Here is a 22,949-nt window from a genome sequence, read left to right on the forward strand (position 1 = left end):
GTAGAATGCCTTTTTGTATGTTGTGTTAAAAAATTTGGCAGCCATTTGATGATTAAATCTCCAAATTCCTCCATCCTTTTGCTAAATAAAGATCTCATGAGCTGACAGTTGAGAAGCACAAATTTTGACATGAAAAACATTCTCAAGCATAGTGATGCGTTTCTACGAAGCAGTGTTATTTTAGTGTTATTTATATACTAATATAATAATATTTATTAATATTTTAACTTAATTTTAGTTTAGTTTTAGTAATTTCGGTGTTTTCTTTTGTCATTTTTGTTGTTATTATTCATAATATTTGTAAAATATCTAAAGATAATATTTAAAAACATTTATTTTTATTTAGTTATTTAAGCACTTTAACGTTTTAATGTACATTTTTTAAGTGAACATTTTTCATCTAAGGGTACGTTTACACAACAATGATGTATTAAAAATGTAAAAGTTTTTCCTTGGTGGTTTTGAATAGTTTCACGTACAGTCAAAATTATCCCCATTCACGCGGATCCGCGAAAACGACTAAAAACTCCAGGCCAGTAGTTGGCGATGTCACTAAAGAAACACTGCGCGCTAGGGGTTCCACAGACTAGTCGACATTAATGATCTGCCATGGTGATTTAAACTTGACGTTGACTAGTCACTGATCATGGCCTATAGAGGGCGCAACAGGATAAGAAATCTTTGGAGTCCACTTTTACACTCCGTTTCCAACAGTTAAATTGACAAATAAATGCATACTCCGAGCGCTCCACAAGATATGTTTGATTATACCATTCGGATGCTCAAAGTTGATCAGGTAAATGCACATTTTAAACAGCTTATTGTACACGTAATTAGGTTTTAAACTAATGCGCTGCTTCATTGTAACACACACACACAGACAAGACAGTAGCTTGTACAGATCGTACGCACACAGAAACGTTCAGTAGCGCAGAAATGTATCGTCAACACAGTTCTGAGATTTATCAATGAAACAGCTTAAAAACGGAAAAGTTCTAGCATATATTTCTTAGTAACTAAAACCCACATCTTCTCTATTAGTAGAGAGACGCTGCCAGGTAGAATTAATTCACATGCAATCGCTCTCTCACTAAGGCATTCATATAAATGTAATCTTTACTGTGCTATTTTATCTGTATGTGATGATATTTTTATCTGTATTAGAACGAACAGAAATCTGTGAGAAATATAACGACCCAAAGACAAAAGAACTAATAAAAATAAGCTGTTCTGTAGGAGCAATAGCCTTGTGGTCATCGCTGTGATATGCCATAGATGTGCACAAGGCAACCCACATTCGAGTCCACGCTTATTTGTTTTTAATTACGTCATCAGCAACTAGTTGACGTGGACTGGACTTTAATCCAAAAATGCCGACTCATTGATTCGTGTTGAATCTACGCGCCTATATACTGAACATGTAACACGCATGCGCATGACGTCAACGTTTTCACAAATTTGCATTTTTGCAGCTTACACATGGACTATAATGGTATCATTTTCAAAAACGTGCAGATTGAAACCTACATATAAACGCCTTTGTCGTGTAAGTTGTCTTTATAGTTGAAGACGATGTCGTGCAACACCCCCTAAAATGTATAATTTATTTCTGCTTTATTTCAATTACAAAAACGATTTTAACAGCATTAGTTGTAGTTTTAATTTTAGTTAACGATTAAGAATCTAAAGAAATGTTCATCAGATATGCTGGCCATGATAGCAGTTTTTTTCGTTCATAGTGCACTGAAATGTCACATTATGGTGTGAGTTTGGGGTGGAACTGTCTGTTTGTCTGACCAATTTTTTTCCCCAATGCTGTTGGCTGATGGGTTGAGGGTGAGAAAAGAGTGATAAAAATGAACTACCCCCTTAAATAACAGTTCAAATCTCTGTAGTGCAAACGAACAACTTCGGTCGGTCGGCCGAGCAGGCAGGACGCCCAGCTCTGAATGAATCCACCCATCCAGCCGCTCCATCTTCCTCTCACACCCTCTCCTCTTTGGGGTATTTATAGCCTCCGAAGTCCTCCGTCACCGAATCAACACGAAGCGGATGCCAAATATAGCCTGCGTGCTTGCGCGCTTGATCTTCCATCTGTTTGAAACGGCCGAAGGAAGGGACAATTCACACCCACACGCTATAATGCACCTAATTAAAAACCACTTGTGACAAAGGGCCAGAGAGGGGGAAACTCAGCCGACTGCCCTTTTCCACCCGACACCCATAACAGCCCCTCCAGCGTCGCCCGGGCACGCACACTCACCGAAACACATCACACACACTCGTGCACACAAACAGGCCTTGTGCGAAGCTTTTGCAGTGCTGCACGCACACACCCCCCCCCCCTGCCCCAGTGAAAAACCCCATTGTTTGGTGGTGGAAGCTGAAGTGTGATTCGCCATAGGATCCGCTAAAGCAGCTTTGTGTTCTTCGAAGCAGTGTGTGGGGATTTTAGGCCAAGCTCAGTGTGCCGCTGGTTGTGTGTCCGATTTCGGTGTCCGCACCTCACGATGAGCTTGGACCCAGTCTCTTCTTTGTATAGGAAGTTATGTAACGTCCCACAGCGGGACAGTGAGGACGGGCCGGGCCAGGCCCACCCAGCTCCATTCATGTTGCAATACACATCCATCAGCACATTTTAAAGAGTTGCATAAGTTTGGCTAAATAAAGGTGGATTTGGCATTCCTCCATGTTTACTCTGCGATGTTTGCTGAATGTGCCCACCAGATGGCCACATCTAGAGCAGTGCACAAACAGGGACTTGTGGGCTTTTTTCGCTCACTCCCTCTCTCTTTTTCCGTCTCTGGAGACTGTACGTTTGTTCTTTACTTCTCTTGAGAGTTTTTTTTTTTTCACGGCCGAGTGTTTGTGAAATAATTCTCTGTGTTTGGAAGAGACGTTGTGTTTGTTTTGCTGATAAAAAGATTTAGAGCTTATTACGCTCCGCCGCAGATTAAAGAATGATTTCCGAGCTGCTGCTCCACATTCTAAAACAAACAGCAGCTTTTATAGAGATCGCTATTGGCCCTCAGGGGCCCGACTGCATTCAGAGACCTAATTGACACCATCTTGATAGGAAATGCTTGACTTAAGGCTGCGTTCGTGCAATTAAGACTCGTCAATATCATTTCTGTCACACGCTATGAAGCGCTGAGATTCGGGAGAGCTGTTTTATTTCCGACACAAGCAGGCAAGAAAGTTCATCTTCGCACAGACAAACGCATTAACGATGTCAAGGAAACTACTTCTGAGGAGCTGAACATGCAACTGAAGATTAGAGATTAGAAGTAGACCAATATATCGGTTTACATTACATTTTTAATAAATTATAATTAATTTATAACATTTATAATATAATATAATTAATTAAATTTAATGAACCTTTACTAGGAATGTGCTGATACGGTGATAATTAATTTTGTCTAATGGCTGATAACTAATAATAAATAATACAATTCTATACTTCTGTCAGAATAAACAAAAAATAAAATGGTAAAAACCATGTTTTAATGCTACAGGTGAATTTAAGCATGACAGTTTATGTATAAATAAAATGTATAGTATGATAGATGCATATTTATATTTGCTAAAGATTACATTTAACAGATTTAGATTAAGTTTGTGAACATTAAACTATTTTTTATTCAGTAAGGATGCATTAAATTAATCAAAAATGACAGTAAAGACTTTCAAATAAATGCTGTCCTTTTGAACTGAGCACAACTGTTAATAATAACATTGATAATAGTGATAATAATGATGTTTTTGAGCACCAAATCAACATATTAGAATGATTTCTGAAGGATCATGTGACACTGAAGACTGGATTAATGATCCAGCTTTACCATCACAGGAGTAAAGATTGTAATAATATTTCATTACTATTTTTACAGTTTTTTTTAATCAAATAAATGTAGCCTTGGTCAGCATAAAATGCTTATTTCAAAGACATTATAAAATCTTACCGAACCCAAACGTTGGAACGATGGTGTATATCCCATATTGGCAGTACCAATGCATAAAAAAGCTCTTATAATGTAGGGTAACCATATTCCAGGACATGTCTGGCCGGGATTGCGAGATCGCCCAAAATATCCGGGATACGTCTTTTGCTTTCTCGTCGCCATTCATTTTGTTTACATGCACACCTTTTGATTCAGTAGGACTGAATTAATTACGATTGGTGAATCTGAATGTAGTGTTTACATGAACGCTAAACAAGCGATCGGTTGATGTGCGTTTAGCATTGCTAAGAAAATTCCTGTGTTTTCGTCTCGATCGGGATCCGTGTGAAGCAGAATGCATGACCTGCAAAGCTGGCACGTACGTGTCAGTGTCAAATAATGTAATAATGTAAACATAATGAATGGTGACTGTAGAAAGCAAAAGCCGAATCCCGGGCATTTTGGGCGATCTCGAAATCCTGGCCAGACATGTCCTGGTTAAACAGGACGTATGGTCACCCTATTATAATGTATCCCTTTTTAAGACGCCTTCACTGCACCCGTCAGGATGTGCGACACAAGTATGCAGTCTAATAGAGCCGTAGCCTGTAATCTGCATTTAAAATGAGGGAAAACAGTTGCTCCACTTCCCCTGTCTGCCTGCCTGACAGTATCGCTTCGAGAGGAAGCCTGTTCAAATAACCTCCTAACTGCAACTGATGAGATCTTCTTGTTTTCCTGCAGCTAATTACTTCATTATGGTTTACCTGAATTGAGAAGCGTAAATGCTGTCGGATCATTATGTTCAGCCTGTTGTGGTTCAAACCACTCGATCAATCTTAAGGCCATGAATTTAGACTCGTGCCGTATTCCCCTTGACTTCACTTGATCTGTTGCTTGGAGAATCTACAAGGACGCCTGCCTTTCTGGATGGCTTTTTGTGTTGTTTCTCCTGGTTATCACATCTTCCTCATTGAATGGTTAAGCTTTAAGATGGAGCAGCGATGTGTTCTTTAGCCTGTTTGTCTGCTTGTGCTCGTCATATAATAGTATTGGTGTTTTTAGCTGCGTGTTTGTGCTCACAGTACCAATAGCCTTGTGTTTTTCTCCTCCAGGCCTTAGATGGTTTCTTCTTTGTTGTGAACATGGAGGGGAACATCGTGTTTGTGTCGGAGAACGTGACGCAGTACCTGCGGTATAATCAGGAAGAGCTGATGAACACCAGTGTGTACAACATCCTGCATGTAGGAGATCATAATGAATTCATCAAAAACCTCCTGCCCAAGTCACATGGTGAGACTATTTCTGTTTTACATTCATTGTTTCCTTCCCATTTTGCTATTTTCATTTCATTTGCACTTCTACCAACTCTACTTTTCAGGAAACGCTCATTCTTCAACTCTCGAGTGAAGCATTACTAGAGCAGTTACGCTTTCCATCCTGCGATTATATTAATCATATTGAGCATTAAGAACTGGGATTTACAGAAAGGAATATCTCCTCTTTCCCCAGTGGCGGTAGAGAGGAAGGTCACCTGCAGAGGTGAAAGAGAGGAAAGACTTGTGGCTAGAAACCATGTCATTATTGGTTCAAATGATATATTCAACTGGAAAACACTCATTGGTTATGGTTCTCACCCTGGAATTTACTCACCCTCCAGTTGTTCCAAACCTGTATGAGTTTCTTTCTTCTGTTGAACACAAAGAAGATATTTTAAGAAATGTTGCTTTCCCAACAGTTGACTGTAGCCATTGACTTCCATGGTATTTTTTTCTTACTATGGAAGTCAATGGCTACCGTCAACTGTTAGATTACCAACATTTCTTGAAATAACTTCTTTGTGTTCAAAAGAAGAAAGACACTCTTACAGGTTTGGAACAACTTGGGTGAGCAAATGATGACAAAATATTCATTTTTGGGTGAACTATCCCTTTAAGGGGTGTTCACACTAGCTAGCTTTCCATCCATGTATTTTGATGTGAAATATATGATATCACATAAAAATACTGGATGGGAACGTCGAAAATGTTCAAATTGCACATAAAAAACGTAAATGCTTACTTGAAGTGGATGATTTTTTTTTTTTCGGTAGCAAAACATCAGCATAAACTAAGATGGAAAAACATGTACCGAATAAATTACTAGATATGTGTCAGAAATGTACATGATTTTGTTACAATTTTTAACACATTTATGATTTTGTTTTCTTAAAGTTGGGATAAAACTTCTTTCATATTGTTGCGTACATCCGAGTGTAACAGATTATCGAAAAAGATCAAATGTAGGAAGAGGAATTGATGATATGCTTCGGTTATTGATTTGGATGTTGAGATGTGCGCATTACAATCAAAAATAGAGATGAACATGAGCTTGCAGGGGCAGTGTTCAAGTAGATTACATGATTGGAGAAGAGAGAGAAAAGTCTGACGTTTTCACATTTAGATAACATAATGAGGTCAAACGCATACATGGATAAACGGATACATTGTTCACAACAAGATCTATAACATGCATTTACAAAATAGATTTTCCTTTAATGCAGAACTTTACATGGGATGGAAACGCTGCTTTATTTATATTCAGATTTTTTTGTATTAAATTTATTTGAAACATAGATGGGAACATACCAGCACCAGTTAAGTCACTGAAAGTGACCAAGTCACTATACTTAATAATTGTCTGTTGATCTTGAAGTGACACGAGTGATGGGCAGATCACATGAACACTCTAATTGGAATTAGTGCATTAAACTTTGTTTCATCACCAAGAGTCTCTGTCTCTCATGTCGCTTCACATCGCCAACTCTTATTGAAAATTAATGACTTCCAGTCCCTTGCTGCTGTAAATCACCGTCAGTGTGAACACCCCTTTATTCAGTGAGGGAAAAGTTAGGGAATGCTGGTTCAAATGAGTGACAGTGAGTGATGTCTATTTTCTTCCCTCCCGCAGTGAACGGAGTGCCGTGGTCCAGCGAGAATCCTCGACGGAACAGCCACACCTTCAACTGCCGCATGCTCGTGAACCCTCACAGCGAGGCCGAAGAGACGCAGGATCACGAGGCACAGCAGAAATATGAGACTATGCAGTGTTTCGCTGTGTCTGAACCAAAGTCCATCAAGGAGGAGGGAGAGGGTGAGCCACGGTTTCTTAAAACACACTTAAGCCACATGAACGGTACTGAACTCGAGGTTTAATGCTTCAAAGCGGAGCAGGAGGCTTCAGCCAAGCGAACTGACTATTACTCTTTCATTAAGCAGAGCGTTCATTTGTCAAGTGGCCCACAAAAAAGCTGATTTTGACATAAGGTTTGTTAAAAAAAATGTTTTCCAGTGGATGAGAATTGTTTAAGTGCTGTCATCTAGTGATCTCGTTACCATCAAGGGCAGTAGCAATTTAACACACACTACATCATTTTTTTTGCTGCATTGTTTTGATCAAAAATACAGTAAAACAGTAATATTGTGAAATATTATTACAATTTAAAATAACTTTTCTATTTGAATATATTTAAAACTTTAATTACTCCAGTCTTCAGTGTCACATGATCCTTCAGAAATCATTATAATATGCTGATTTGCTGCTAGAGAAACTTTTCTTATTATTATCAATGTCGAAAACAGCTGTGCTGCTTAATATTTTTGTGGAAACAGAGATACTTTTTTTTAAGTATTCTTTGATGAATAGAAAGCTCAAAAGAACAGCATTTATTTGAAATAGAAATCTTTTGTGGCATTATAATAAATGTCTTTACTGTCACTTTTGATCCATTTAATGCCTCCTTTGTGAATAAAAGTATTAATCTTGCTTACCCCAAGCTTTTGAACTGTAGTGTACCAAGATGGTATTATGGTATATATCGGAGCTCCATGGTATTACCATCTGATACCATCACTGTACCATTGTATTGTCACAGTACTTTACTATTAGAGTTTGGTGACTTTTTGATAATTAATTTAATATTTTTTTGTCACTTTCTACAATTAGTGCTTACATATTCTATCGCTTGTTTCTCCTTCTTTTTCCACCTGTTTTGATCCAGAGATTCAGTACAGTACAGAAAATGTGTAATAGCGCCCCCTACCGTATAACAGTGAAAACACGGAAAGCAGGAAATTTCCGTCAATGGCAGGGAATTGCTGTCTCATAAACAACGGAAATTTCCGTCAGTGGCAAGGAAAGAGTTAAGGAGTGAATTGTGTAAGAGTTTTCAGAGTCAGTCGCTCTACTAATGTACAAGCAACACTCAGTGTTGACAGTTGTTCCTGACGTGCGAGAGAAATTAGTTTTCTAAATAATGAAAAATAAGGCGAAAAGGTTGACGGCAGTGATTGTGGAACGTGCATCTGCGTCCCGCCCAGAGAAATGTTTCAGTCTGTGATTAATTTGCTCTTTTTCTTTCCTCCTCTTCCACCTCTCGGAGTCACCCAGAGTTCAGGGTGCATTTGAGACCCACTTCTCCACTGGATTGTGTTGGCTTTGGTTTTGGCTCTGGCTGGGTTTTAGAGAGTGATATTTAATGTTAGTCTTCTCTCTCTCTCTCTCTCTCTCTCTCTCTCTCTCTCTCTCTCTCTCTCTCTCTCTCCCACACATTACACACACACAATGTTTAATTTTTGCTGGGTACTGTTGGTGTGTTGAGTGATGAAGCGTCTCTCTTAATGGCCCGTCAGTGTTAGCTGTGTGCCAGCTGCTCTTTCAGCCGCCAGCTCAACCTGGCGCAGGAGACAGAGAAAGACCGCTGGAGGAGGAGTGTGTATGAGGAGAGGGATATCTGAGAGAGTTTATTACAGAGACAGTGAAGCTGGGTCTTCATGCAGTTTGGAGTAAAGACCACCCAAGGGGCTCGACAACAGCCGTGCGTTTGCACGTAAAGGCCTGTTCACATCAGCTCTGATGTAAACAACAGGACCTGTAGTAGACTAAAAGTAGAGCATGTCGCTAGCAACATCAAGGTCATCGGGAATACATGAAGTGCAGTGTCATTCACAAGCAAGTAGACACATAAGGAGCCGTTTTTTAATGAATCATTCAAAAATCGTAAACACAGGAGTTACGGTTTTGAATCAATCTGACAAATCCTTCACTGAATGAACTCACTGAGTCAGTCAGAGCGGTTGCTGAATCAAAATCTTACTCACTTAATGAACTGCAAGTTATAAAGTTGTGATGTCCATCTTGAACTGAAGCAGGTACTAAAGGTTTGGGAAAGTTAAATAAATGTCTTCACTGATAGTTGTTTATATGGTTAAAGATCCATTTTTTATAACAAAATCCATTTTTATGTATACATATAAAAACATTATATGTATACATGCAATTTTAGCATGTAGTAAATACAGAACCATTCAAAAGTTTTATAATTTAATATTATTACAAATGATCAAAAACGTTGTCTATTTTTTTATATTTTAAAATGTAACACTGTTTCCAGTCTTTAGTGTCACATGATCCTTCAGAAATCATTCTAATATGCTGATTTGCTGCTCAAGAAACATTTCTTATTTATTTTTTCAGAATTTTTTAATTAAAAGGAAGTTAAAAGAACAAATAGAAATGTTTTGTAACATTATAAACTTTTTTATTGTCTGCTGAAAAAAAAAAAAAAAATTCTTCAAAAAAAAACTTACTGATTGCAAACCTTTGAGTGGTAGTGTATATAATACATCCTGTTACTTACAGTGTTCTTGTTTATGCATTATGTCTGATTTGTCAGACATAATGCTGTTGGAGACGTTATGATTCTCTTATGATCTTTTATGTGGGTGGATGAGGGATGACTTTTCTAACTTAGTCTCCATGGGAGCAGCACAGCAGGGTCAGCCTCCACAATGACACACAAACGAAAGGTCACATTCCATCATATCACCCCACGCTCCACTCTGCACCGCCCCCACGACACACACAAACACACACAACCAATGCCTCATCATTCATTAGCACCCTTAAAATGCTTTAATAATCTGTTCTCACTAATCTGATTATTTTCTCTCTCTCTGTGACTGTAGATTTCCAGTCGTGTCTGATCTGCGTAGCGCGGAGAGTACCCATGAAAGAGAGACCCATGCTCCCCACGCACGAAAGCTTCACCACCCGCCAAGACCTCCAAGGTAACCATGCCAACGCCGCCCCTCTCTCCCCGCTTACACTTTTCAAAGGGTGTTCACATCTCAGTTAACGCTCATCTCAATGCACAGTCCCTTGCTTAAAACAACAGATACTGACTTTAACCTGGAGAGACTGTTTAATGACATCAATCTCAATCTGACTCAGCACCCAGTCTTACAGTGGAAACCTTTGAAAGGTTTTCTCATGACTTTTTTTAAAAAGGTGACCCAAGAAATACATATATTATATTATATTATATTATATTATATTATATTATATTATATTATATTATATTATATTATATTATATTAATAATTGTTATATTATTTTTGAGTTATTAATATGAGACTGAGTCTTGCTTCCAAGTTAACAAATAATAAATAAATATTATTAATAAAATTAATTCAACTGGAAAAAATTAGTGTCAATTAAAATATATATTTTTTTTTTTTCAAAACCACTTAAAATCTGCCCTCAAATATTCATGAGGCGTATGTGCCATTCTGTTAATTCACCAACAATACACAATGCAACTGTATCTCTGTCTGAGTCCCGAATTTGAGTATTTTAGTCATACTTTATGCATCTGGACAGTGACATCACAGAATGGGAAAATCTAGAGTTTTACTGTCACACCAACCACACCTGTTGTCACACTCTGATGTGGCTAGCTATTGGAAACTCCCTGTTTCAGAGAGATTACTAAGCTGAGATATGTCTGTCATACATTGTCATGTGTTTTGTTTTGGTCACTGACCGTTCTTAGAAAATAACATTCAATATTTGATATTCCCCAAGCATGCTGCTTAGGGGGTTATTCTACATCCATAACCATAAGTATTAAATGTCTGCAATCAATTCAGCTCGAACCATTTAACATACTGTCAATACATACATTTAGTTTGCTTTGCAGATCAGCCTCAGCTGTGCTTAAACATTATTTACATCCTTTAAGAAATTTAAGCTTGAAAACTTGTAGCAGACAACGTCAAACTTTCTGCTGTGCTGTGTGTTTGTAGGTAAGATCACCTCCCTGGACACCAGTCTGTTACGAGCGTCTATGAAGCCAGGCTGGGAAGACTTGGTGCGAAGATGCATTCAGCGATTTCACCTCCAGAACGACGGAGATATGTCATTCGCCAAGCGGCATCAGCAAGAAGGTACTGATCACGTAATTAACTGACTCAGCACTTAGCCATGTCATGGTAAGAAATGTCATATTGGGTTTCATGTGTGACAGTAGCTATGGAGTGCATTAGTGCCTGCACACATTTTCAGCTGCGTTGGTTCCAGAAGTATTTTTTCTAATAATTTTTCCCATAGGGATTCAAATAATAATTTTTTTCAAGCTATGAACCTCACCAACCATTTACAAGGTGAATCATAATCTCACAAATTTGAGGCAAAAATTATTTGAAAATCGACAAAAAGACAATGGTAGTGAGGTGAAAAAACTACAATCCCATGAAGCATTGTGAATGACATAGATATTATATTTATATAAAGAATATATTATAAATGTGCTGCAAAATATGCATGTATATATACAAATGTTAAAGTATTGTGAGCGTAGAGAGACCGATTCGATTACATGCAGTGCTTCATGGGAATGGGCGGAGCTAACAAGCTCTTTTGGCATGATTTGTGAAATTTTCTGTACAGCTTCATGTAGTTTTTCCACTACAAATTCTGCTGTTAAACAGATATATTTTAATAGTCTATTTTTAACCTCGTTAGAAAAATGCAATCTTTAATTCAATGCATAAATATAAAGATCAATCATAACTACTGTCATAAGCATATATGCAGTAGTAGACATTACTGTATTTCAATATTTTTCATACTGTAGCAACCATGTGAACAAACAGGAGAACAGTAGTTTGGTTGTGGTGTGTGAACGGTGTGTATAAAACATAGTTTAGAAAGTCTGGCAATGTTACAGAAATTACATGGGTTTATGTGTGATAGTTACTATTATTTTGTCAAGACATGTTGGAGAAAATGGTTGAATGTGACCTTATTAATCTTTTTGAGTACAATTTCGATGTTGTTTGTTTTAGTGTTCCTCAATATTCATTTACCTACGTATGTCTCAAAATGAATATTTTGATGTTCCAATCATGTGTTTTGTTGTGCAGTGATAAGGCATGGGCAGGCGTTCAGTCCCATCTACCGGTTTTCCCTGTCCGACGGGACCATCGTCTCAGCTCACACCAAGAGCAAACTGGTTCGCTCACCTGCTACCAACGAGCCACAGCTCTACATGTCCCTGCACATCTTACAGAGGTACCCACTACCCAGCCGCACAGCTCGCTATGTGTGCCTGCACTTCAATTGTTTTGTCTCCGTTTATGTCGGAATCTGTGTTTTTAATTTAATCGCAATGGTGCATTTTATGAACATGACTATCTGTTTGTCATTTTTGACCCTCTTCTCACTGTTTCCTGCTTGATTCGGCTCCATGTGCGAGCAGTCAGTCGAAACACACTCTTTCTAGTTCTGACAAGCCCAGTTAATGACCATACACTGAAATCTCACTGTCATGTGAGAACATCCAAGCATGTTTTCCCAGAGGCCGACGTTGGTCTCTAAACATTCCACCAGAACCAAGAATAACACGAGTCCCTCAACTCCCACAGCTACACATTGGCAAACAAGTGTTTTCACCCTTAATAATTCCTCAGAATTTGATTGCTGATTTAGTTAAATATGGAGTAATTGAATACAAACAACTCGGGACAGTTCACCCAAAAATTATAATTATGTGATTTTCTCAACCTTTATGTCGTTCCAAACCTGTATGACTTTATTTCTTCTGTGGAACATAAAGAAAGAATACATAGGGAGTGTTCAAGCTTTAAAAATAGTAGTAAGAATCAATATGTCTATTAACTAGCTATTAACTATGACTTTTGCCTCAATAAACTCCTAATTACTGCTTATTAATATTTAGTAAGGTAGTTGTTAAGTTTAAGTATAGGGTAGGATTAAGGGATGTAGAATATGGTCATGCAGAATAAGGTTAATTAATATGTGCTTTATTAGTACTAATAAGCAGCCAATATCCTAGTGATATGCTTGATAATAAGCAACTAGTTAATAGTGAGAATTGGAACCTAAACTAAAGTGTTACCTCTAAATCTTCAGAGGCTGTACAATAGGTTTGTGTGAGGAACAGACCAAAATTGAAGTATTGATTCATGAACGATTCATTCTTTTGAGTTGAATCTTTTCAGTGAATCATTGGTCCAGACCAGTTCACAAACCGATTCAGTCACAGCAGTTAATAGATGATTAGAGGGGAATATTATCAGTGAATAACTACTAGATTTTCGCACACAAAGCGAATAATAAGATGACTTCAGAAACTTATAACAAAACTCACAATTTGTATGGGCCGCTTTTATTATGCTTAGTGTCCTTTTTGAACCTTGTAAGCTTTAGTCCCAATTCATTGTAAATACATGCACAAAAGAAAGTCTTCCAAGTTTGGAACAACATAAAGGTGTCAATTACATGCTAGTAAATTTCTTTTTCCTGGAGCATCATTGGGTAAAGTCAAAGATTGCAGTTTCACATAGAATCAAATCATTTTGAGTATATGGATTTAGTAAAGCTTGGATCCACAGCAGGCAGTTGTGAACACAGTTTCATATGTTAGCTGCAGAGTTTTTTATCTCTCTCACAGCGTGTGAGGGAGAAACACTGGTTTGCTTTCTGAGACAATAGCAGCAGTGTTAGGCTGGGGTGTCGAGCACAGATAAACATTAAACCCAGAGTGAGCTCACTGCGGGGGGGTGGGGGGTGCTGTCTTAAAGCACAGCATCTTTAGCACAATAACACACAGTATAGCCTAACCATTGATTCATCCTGCACGCCTCGAACAAAAGCATCTCTATGCATTTATCAGCTCTGAGTGAGTTTTTAGTATGTAGCTTGCTAAAAGCTTTATACCCCGAGGTGATTTCTACATTAAAGGGGGATGCGACAGCACAGCCGCTCGTTTTCTCTGTCCCATGGCTTGTTTTGAGGGATGAGCAGTGCTGTTTTTCTTTGATAACAATTCGTTCCCCTCTTTTAACCTTCTCTGCTGAAACATACTTTAGTTAATTAAGCCATTCCTGAAATTCCACTTAAGCTCTTTTCTCGGATTCCTTGTTCGAGCACTAGAAGAATCGCTTCCTGTCTGCGAGATTAATTTAACAAATGACTGCACTGGATTAATGTAATGAAATAGTTTCAATAGAATTTACTTGGAAATCAATATTAATGCCTTGGATCGCAATTAAAACACCATAGTCAACAGCACGTGCCAACCTGGTGAGACTGGCATGCCCTGCCTGAACTAATGAGGCATTTTGTTTTTATTCCTTTTTTCACTTTTTTTCCTTCTCTCCTTTTTTCTGTCTCTTTCTTTTTATAATAATTAAATATGTAATAAAGTCACCGCAATGATGCCAAGCAGTGTGTGTGTGCGTGCGTGCGTTTATTGGTTTATTCCAATGTCTAACCTTCAGCAGTGTTCATTTAATATCATTTTATAGTGTTTATTAATTCTTTGAATTTGCTTTTATTTTTTATAATTTCTGTTTTCATTGTAATTCAAGAATTAGTTTGTTTTTTAATATTTCTGTTTAGCTTTTATTTTAATTTTAATTTTAGTAACTTGTTTTATTTCAGTTAGTTGCAAAGGCAACATTTCTTAAGTTTGTTTTTTCATTTAATATTTTATTTCAGCTTTTAAATTACTGAAATCTGTTTTTAATAGTTTTAGTTTTCATTAACAATAAAAACCTTCATTATGCTCCTTAGCAAGTATTACCAATTATGAATTTTATAGCCACGTTTCCACTGCAGGAACTTTCCCCAGGAACTAGGGACTTTGGGGTGGTACTCGGTGTGTTTCCACTGCAGGAACCAAGGTCCAAATGAAGTTCCGGGTAAACATTTTGATTGGTTGACTCCACGCAGCATTTTATTTCAACCACCATTTTTTAAATCTGTTGCGGTGCGTGCAGTAACAGTTGTTTGCTATTCGACTCAACTATGGAGTTTCAAAAATACGACCGATGGACTGACGACGAGATTCAGGCTTTATTAAGCTTAAATTCAGAAGATGAAATCCAGCGGGAACTGTAAAGTAGCGCAAAGTCCTACGTCACCGGACTAATTTGCCTAATCTTCACGGTACTTTAGACCGCGGTGGAAACGCAGACAGCAACAGGTCTGGGGGAAGAAAAGTTCCTGGGACAAATTGTTCCGGGTAATTTCGGTGGAAATGTGGCTTATGTTCGTAACGCACCAAGGTTGTAATCATAAGGTTCTACAAAACTAAGTTTGTGCTATGGCGACTACAATATTGTGTATCTTTTTCTGTTTTAGGGAGCAGCCCGTCTGTGGCATGACCCCCGATCTCGGAAATGCTCAGGCTATGGGCAAGCCCATGAACCCCATGAGCTCTCCCAATCCAGCTGGTTCCTCTGGCGCCCCCCAGGGGCAGGATGCCACCGTCAGCAGCAACACATCCACTTTCCCCTCCCCTGGTGGCCAGAAGGAGCCTGGCGCCATCGGCCCTGTACAGGGCCACCGTTTCGGCTGCCCAGGGACCATGAGCCATTCGGCAACCATGCAGGCGGCCACCCCTCAGGGCAGTGGCTATCCACTGAAGTTGAGCAGCCCGTCTCAGGGCAGTCCGGGCATGCTGTCTCCATGCCACCGAGCAAGTCCCGGAGTGGCAGGGTCTCCACGCTTGCCTCCGCCTCAGTTCTCCCCAGCAGGGAGCCTCCATTCACCTGCGAGCATGTGCACTAGCAGTACAGGTGGCAATGGGGGAGCAGGCAGTAATCATGGTTACACAAGCAGTTCCCTTAATGCCCTACAGGCGCTTAGCGAGTGCCACGGCGTAAGCCACGGCCAATCGTTGGGCTCGCCCGACAGGAAGTTGGGCTCGCCAGCTGCGATGGGCATGAATCTTCACCTGCTGAATAAAATGGGAGCCTCTGAGTCATTCGGAGAGCAGAACCAATCGGAGCAGGGCAACAGCGGGCAGGACGATGGCATCGAACAGCAAAGAGACGAAAAGGGCCAGTTTAACAACCCGGACGCCAATGACCCGCAGAACCGGCTACGTGACAACAAAGGACATACTAAACTCCTGCAGCTCCTCACCACTAAAACTGAGCCTATCGAGTCCACCTCACCCCCACCAATGGCTGGTGGAGAGCCCGGGTGTAAAGACCCCGCCGGCGGCCCAGGAAATGGCGGCATGGGCTCTCAAAACGGAGCCGGGACACATGCTACCTCCCTGAAGGAGAAGCATAAGATCCTTCACAGACTTCTCCAGAACAGCTCATCGCCCGTCGACCTGGCCAAACTCACGGCCGAGGCCACAGGGAAGGAGCTGTGTCAGGATTCTGCAGGTGGGACGGCCGGTGTTGGTGATTTAGCCATTAAACAAGAGCCCGTCAGCCCCAAGAAGAAGGACAATGCCCTGCTGCGCTACCTACTGGATAAAGATGATAACGCACTCAAGGATAAAGGACCTGGGGAGATAAAGGTGGAGGGCGGAAAGATGCAGGGAATTAAGACAGAGAAAACCGATGGTGGCTATGACCGTGTGGAGCAGGTAAGTGGTATCACCAACTTTAAAGGAATATTTAATTATGTTAATGTCTAGATTACCACAGAAAATCATTTTGATTGGCCTTTTTTTTTTTTAATGATTTTATTTTCAGCAGTGCTGACAGTGGTCCTGTCAGATTAGAGACCAGATACAAAAAATGTTTTTATTATTATTGTTAATATTATTATTGTCATTTTTTTAAATATATATAAAATATGAAATTTCCATTTTGGAGGGCTCTTCATTGTGAAATGCCTTTTTTTTATTACAATATCTAGTTTATACTGTATATGCTATGTATATGTATATTTAAGTAAGACAAATAGTCTAGTGGGACAATATCCACTATCCACTAAAGTTAAATTATTTTCTGTGGTAACTGACAGCATGCTGTCAATAGAGTTTAACAGAACAGAAAGTACTCAGAGTTTATGTATGCAAAACCACCATCTGAATCACTTCTGCTGGTTTTGAATTCAAATTTTGATGGATTGCAATGGAGCATCGCCTTGGTGAATGTAGGAAAGATGCATCATTAGTGGGTGCGTGGGTAATGGTTGTTTTGGTTAGATATAAAAGGTATTGCGTGTCGGAAAGGTCATCAGCCAGCGTGGTAACGCAAATGTAACCAATATGCCATCATATTCAAACGCTCTTATCACCTTCTTTTCTGTATATTTCTGTATTGTAAGAGTCCATGCATCCTTCCTTGCTCTCTGTATCTCTTTTTGTATTCCTCTCTATTTGGGTGTGAAAGTAGAGCAAACAACAGATTTATAAACCGGCCAATGAAGCCCCAGATCGAGGCAGTATGGTAACAGCAGGGATATAAATGACTCAGCCAGCTGGAGAGAGAGAGAGAGAGAGAGAGAGACAGAGAGAGAGAGAGAGAGAGAGAGAGAGAGAGAGAGAAAGAAAGGGAAAGTGAGAGCTCTGTCACAGGAAGTCGATTCTGTGGGAAACTGGCAGGACTTTCTCAGAAGCAGCTCTGTGACATTTGAAAAAAAAGGCGTCTCAGTGGTGCTCAGTGCATCTCATCTGGCACAGCGGTTGGCACATGCCCTACAGAGCTGGCACCGGGCACCAATCAGGCCTGGCACAGCGGCGGTAAAGTTTGAGGAGCGTCTGGGACCAAACAACAGAATAGAGAGATTATCCTGTATGTGTGTGTTCGTGTTCATTGGGCCTCCCGGGCCTCTTTTAAAAGCTGTTGATTGAGCCACAAATTGAGTCATAGTTGTCAAATCAAAGCAGCGGTCTCGGGAAGCTGCCGCTGTTAGCAGGGTGATCTCAACGCCTCTCGGTTACCAGGAAAAGACCCAGAGTTCCGCTAGAGAGGAACCTCTGACCTCACGGTCTCCACGACAGCGCCATTGAGAACATGAAGTACAGTGATATACAGAGCAGGGAGGCCACAGCAGGGACAGGAAGAGTGATGGAGGAGATGCTCGAGCACGGACGCGCAGAAAGAAACGGAAGACTAAAGGAAAGAACCGAATTAGTGAGGATGCGGGAGAAAAGAGGATGAAATGTGGCAGGAGTGGGAGAAAGAGGGAATCTCTAGGGAGCTGCCTACCCAGGATAGCATTTTTAGGCATCATAGGCGTGTTCTCAGCAGTATACAGCAAAATTGTTAGACACTTGATGTTTTTAAAAGAAGTCTCTTGCTCAAACGGTAATATTGGCGCAAAATACCTGTAATAAAAATGAAAGTTGCTGCAATCTGAGAAGTCACTTTGGCTCTTTTTTCCTACATCATAAATGACTTCAATAAACGCTTTCATGTCATCTTGCATTTAAATGGCTGTTGTTTGGGAATGCAATCATGTAAGAGGCTTCTGGGAGGAAATTGAACCAAATCATTTTGATGACAGACTTTGACTCAGACATTCCAGAATGATCAAACCAACATTTGAGAATGAAATTGGTCCGCTGGTTAGTGCAGGTATCCAATCACATCTACTGTTGAGGCAAAGTCACAAGCGTTTTTTTGTTTCGTTTTTTTGCTCGCATCGAGGGATTTGTTCGGTAAATGTGTTTCCATCGTAGTTTATGTCTTCTTATGTCTTGGAAACGGCTAATATTGAAAACAGTTTAATATTTTTTTGGAAACCATGATACATTTTGCTCTAGATTCTTTGATGAATAGAAAGTTCAAAAGAAACACATTCATTTGTAATGGAAATCTTTTGTAACATTTAAATGTCTTTACTGTATCCTTGCTATAAAAGTATTAATTTCTTCAAAAGAAAATTGATACTGGCATACTTGTGAATGGTAGTGTATTCTTCACGAATAGGGCAATCTCATAATGCGATGTAAAAATCCACAAAATCATCATATTCAGTTAATCTGTTGTCCCGGTTCACATGGAAACCAATAACCCAGCAACACAAGTAAACCGCGTTTGCACGACTTTATTAAAAAATCTGGTTATTCCCCAGTAGTGACTTCAAAACCTGATCATCTGTGTATCTGACTTATGTTACATGAGATGTGATGTTTAATAAATAAGCAGTATTGACTGTACCACTTCTACTTCAGCTGAAGAGATGAGAACATGGTTTCATAGTTTCTTAAGACTAGAAAAAGTTGAAGTTTGCGATATAGTTTATATAAACGCTCAGTCTGTCAGGGTGCACTTAAAGGGATAGTTTACCCAAAAATGTTTTTTTTTTAATTATTTTCTCACCCTCATGTTGTTCCAAACTAGTATGAGTTTCTTTCTTCTGTTGAACACAAAAGAAGATATCTTGAAGAATGTTGGTAGCCAAACAGTTGACGGTAGCCATTGACTTCCCTGGTATTTTGGTTTCCTACTATGAAAGTCAATGGCTACCGTCAACTGTTTGGTTACCAACATTCTTCAAGATATCTTCTTTTGTGTTCAACAGAAGAAAGAAACTCACACAGATTTGGAACAACTTGAGGGTGAGTAAATGATAACAACATTTTCATTTTTGGGTGGAAACTGTTCCTTTAAATCTGCAGTAAGGACACCGTTACACATGCACACTTCAATAAGCCGACATAATGCAGGTTAATGTGCGGGCAAAATCAGGCTGAGGGCCAAAAATCTAGGTGTGTCGATCATTTTATGCTTAAGTGATTTATGACCTTACTCCGATAAAGGAAAAAGGGTTAACGCACTTACATGACCACATGCATGTCTGCTCATTAAGCGTAATTGAGTAAAGGAAGTGCATGTAAACGCATTTAGAGAGGTGGATCACTAGCGTTTGGAATGGAACCAGTGACCTCTCACCACTCATCTCTCTCTCTCTCTCTCTCTCTCTCTCTCTCTCTCTCTCTCTCTCTCTCTCTCTCTCTCTCTCTCTCTCTCTCTCTCTCTCTCTCTCTCTCTCTCTCTCTCTCTCCTGTGATGTGATGTGATGAGATGAGCAGCAGGCTGGAGTGATACAGTTACAGTTGAAACTGAAGAGAAGCAGGGATCTGTATGAAAGGTCATGATGGCAAAGAGCAAGGCTCATGGAGTCTTCATTGGCAGCGTGTGTGTAGAGCGCGGCCACTCTTGAATCTTTCACCAACGGCGTTCGATGCACCCAGTTATTTTCACAGTTGGCTTGCAGTTAAAGGCTTTCGGTGGCTCTGGACAAGGGTGGCTTTCAATAATGTAGTTTTTATGGCAGACGGTAGAAATGACCCAGATGCACATATCGCTGTCATCCAGGCAGCTGTAGTGGCTTCACTCAGTCTGTTCACTGATGTATCAATCCCTCTTTCTCTCTCGCTCACCCTATTGATCATTCAGTCTCTCTTACATCCTGCATGTCCTAGTTTGCTTCTCTTTAGCTCGGTTTTAAAACAGCATTTTACAGCATCATAGGTGCAGTTAGGATGCAAACGTTAATCTTAAAGGTAATAGACAGCCTTATAAGACATCTCATGCATACTTTATGGGGAAGGCAATCCCATAATGCATTGCTACGTGTGGTTCTATAGATGTGCTTTGTATGCGTGTTACAGTTTGGTGCTCTTGCTGAGATTCATGTGTGTTTCTGCAGCAGGAAGTGTGACTCAGGATAGGGTGTCACTCCTCTGCCCTTCCCAACCCCAACCCCTCGCAGAGCTCTAATCGGCACCCTTACACCATTCCTCGGTTGCACACACACACGCGGTGCAGACAGCTGTCCCTTCCCTGACAACGTCACTTCATTGGTGGTTCCTCCGAGTGCCAATTAACCATGTAACCCCTCTTACCCTCCTGTCTACACGACTAACAGCCCCTCGTCCCATCTAACCAGCATTGTCTCTTTATCTTCTAAGGGTCTTTGGCCTGAAAAGTGTTGAAGGTTGATTTTAGCCTGTAACTTGCATGAATTCGCATAAAATGTCCTAAAACATATCTTTCAACGTTTTATTTTAATTTATTTTACTCGTAAAATTTCAAGAATTGACCACAGATGACATGCTTTAAAAAGAAATAACAATTTAAAAAAAAATCGAATTATTTTTATTTATTTATTATACATGAATAAAATAATTTAATATACATAATTGCCTATCAAATGTTTGTGGCCAGTAAGATATTTTTTAATTATTATTGTTTTATAGAAACTAATATTTTAATTCAGCAAGGACTTTTTAAGGCATTTAAGGTTTCTATTTCAAATAAATTCTGTTCTTTTGAACTGTCTATTAAAATGTATCATGATTTTCCACAAAAATATTAAGCAGCAAAACTGTTTTCAACATTGATAATAATAAGAAATGGTTAATGAGCACAAAATCAGCATATTAGAATGATTTCTGAAGATGCATCTTAAAATATATTAAAATAGAAATCTGTTACTTTAAATAGCAATAATATTTTACAATATTACTGTTTTTAATGTGTTTTTGATCAAAGAAATTCAGGTTTGTAAAGCATGAGAGACTCCTTGCAAAATCATACCGACCTCCAACTTTTGAACGGTGTAGCATACCTTCAGTTCCAATGACCTAATAACGATAAAGTTCATTTGTCATGCTTTAAGACTGGTAAAGTGAACTGGGGGGAAAAAAGATTTAAAATGGTTGAAAAAAATCTGCAAAAAAAATTATACATTATGGCCATTCACAGAATCTCTAAATATACACTTTCCCTTATACATTCATATGCAATTTAACTTAAAATCGTAATGTAAACACATTAAAAGTTCATGGACATGTCTTTTATCATCTACCCACATCAAAAATAACCATCCCAAAGTGTAAATTATAGTGGAATATGTCAGATTGTTTTACTGTAAGTGCTCTAGTAGCTGATGAGAAACACAGGTCTCGTAGATCTCCACACAGGGAGCTTTTCCACTATTGGCTCAACATCACGCTGACGTCCTCGCTCCCACTGGCGAGCAAGTGATCCGTGGAGGTGCAGCTCAGTGCGATATAAAGAATCCATGCTAATGCGCAGGCACCTTCCTGTCTGGACTGAGCAAGTGCACACAGGAGAGAGACCAGAGAGTGATAATTGGAAAGTGGAAGTAGAGATGGCTGAAACAAGCAGCCTGTGAGATGCATGGACAGTGAATAATCAGCAGCAGGTTTGATTCAAGAGGGCAGCCAGGGACAGGTGGTGCTCACACAAGTGTGTGTCCGTGTGTGTGTGTGTGTGTGTGTGTGTGTGTGTGTGCATGAGATGAGAGCGGGAGAGAGATTGGGAAAAGAGCTACCGAGCGCTACACAAGGAGAGTGACCTCATTAAGCAGTTCCTCCTCTCCGCTCACATCCTGTTTGTGCAGCGCTTTTCCTCCACACTGAACACTGAGTCGCAAATCAATGGCAGGAGAGACCCACGGCTTCATTAGACTGCAGAGATGCGGCATGAAGGCAAACTTTCAACAGAATAATATACAGCATGTGATCTTTGACCTCTCAGCTACCCTCCATAACAACTCTTAGACGCATGTGCTCACATGAACTCTCATCTGCGGCCCACTGTCCTGGTGTATATATATATATATATATATATATATATATACGGTACATATATGCATGCTGAGATCTTGCAGTAGAGCTGCTCTGGAATATTCTAAATGATAGATCAATCTGTATTATGCTGTCCTTTTTGTGATAGCGACGTCACGTGTGCTGCCCCCTTGTGGTGACTTATAGATTTTAATGCATATTTATTAAAAGTTCCAGAACTGGCTTTCTCTTCAAATCTATATATATATATTAGCCTAGCATAAATGTTTATATCTCCAACCGTAGAGCGCTTGTGTACAGGAGACTTGATTTAGCATTTATTTAGTGTCATTTAGTAGGAGTTGTAT

General features: G+C 39.5%; 1 protein-coding gene across 5 annotated transcripts in view; it reads left to right on the forward strand.

The window, feature by feature from the left end:
* ncoa2 (nuclear receptor coactivator 2) overlaps positions 1–22,949 on the forward strand; it is a 90,974-nt gene that overhangs the window by 47,267 nt on the left and 20,758 nt on the right. For all 5 annotated transcript variants that reach the window (XM_084102932.1, XM_084102933.1, XM_084102934.1 and 2 more), the window contains exons 6-11: positions 5,060–5,237; positions 6,894–7,076; positions 9,950–10,051; positions 11,069–11,209; positions 12,188–12,335; positions 15,432–16,674. In XM_084102932.1, the coding sequence (XP_083959058.1) occupies positions 5,060–5,237; positions 6,894–7,076; positions 9,950–10,051; positions 11,069–11,209; positions 12,188–12,335; positions 15,432–16,674 (1,995 nt within the window). The remainder of the gene's footprint in view (positions 1–5,059; positions 5,238–6,893; positions 7,077–9,949; positions 10,052–11,068; positions 11,210–12,187; positions 12,336–15,431; positions 16,675–22,949) is intronic.

Source organism: Abramis brama (assembly GCF_963993115.1).
Source record: "Abramis brama genome assembly, chromosome: 24".
Classification (NCBI taxonomy): domain Eukaryota; kingdom Metazoa; phylum Chordata; class Actinopteri; order Cypriniformes; family Leuciscidae; genus Abramis; species Abramis brama.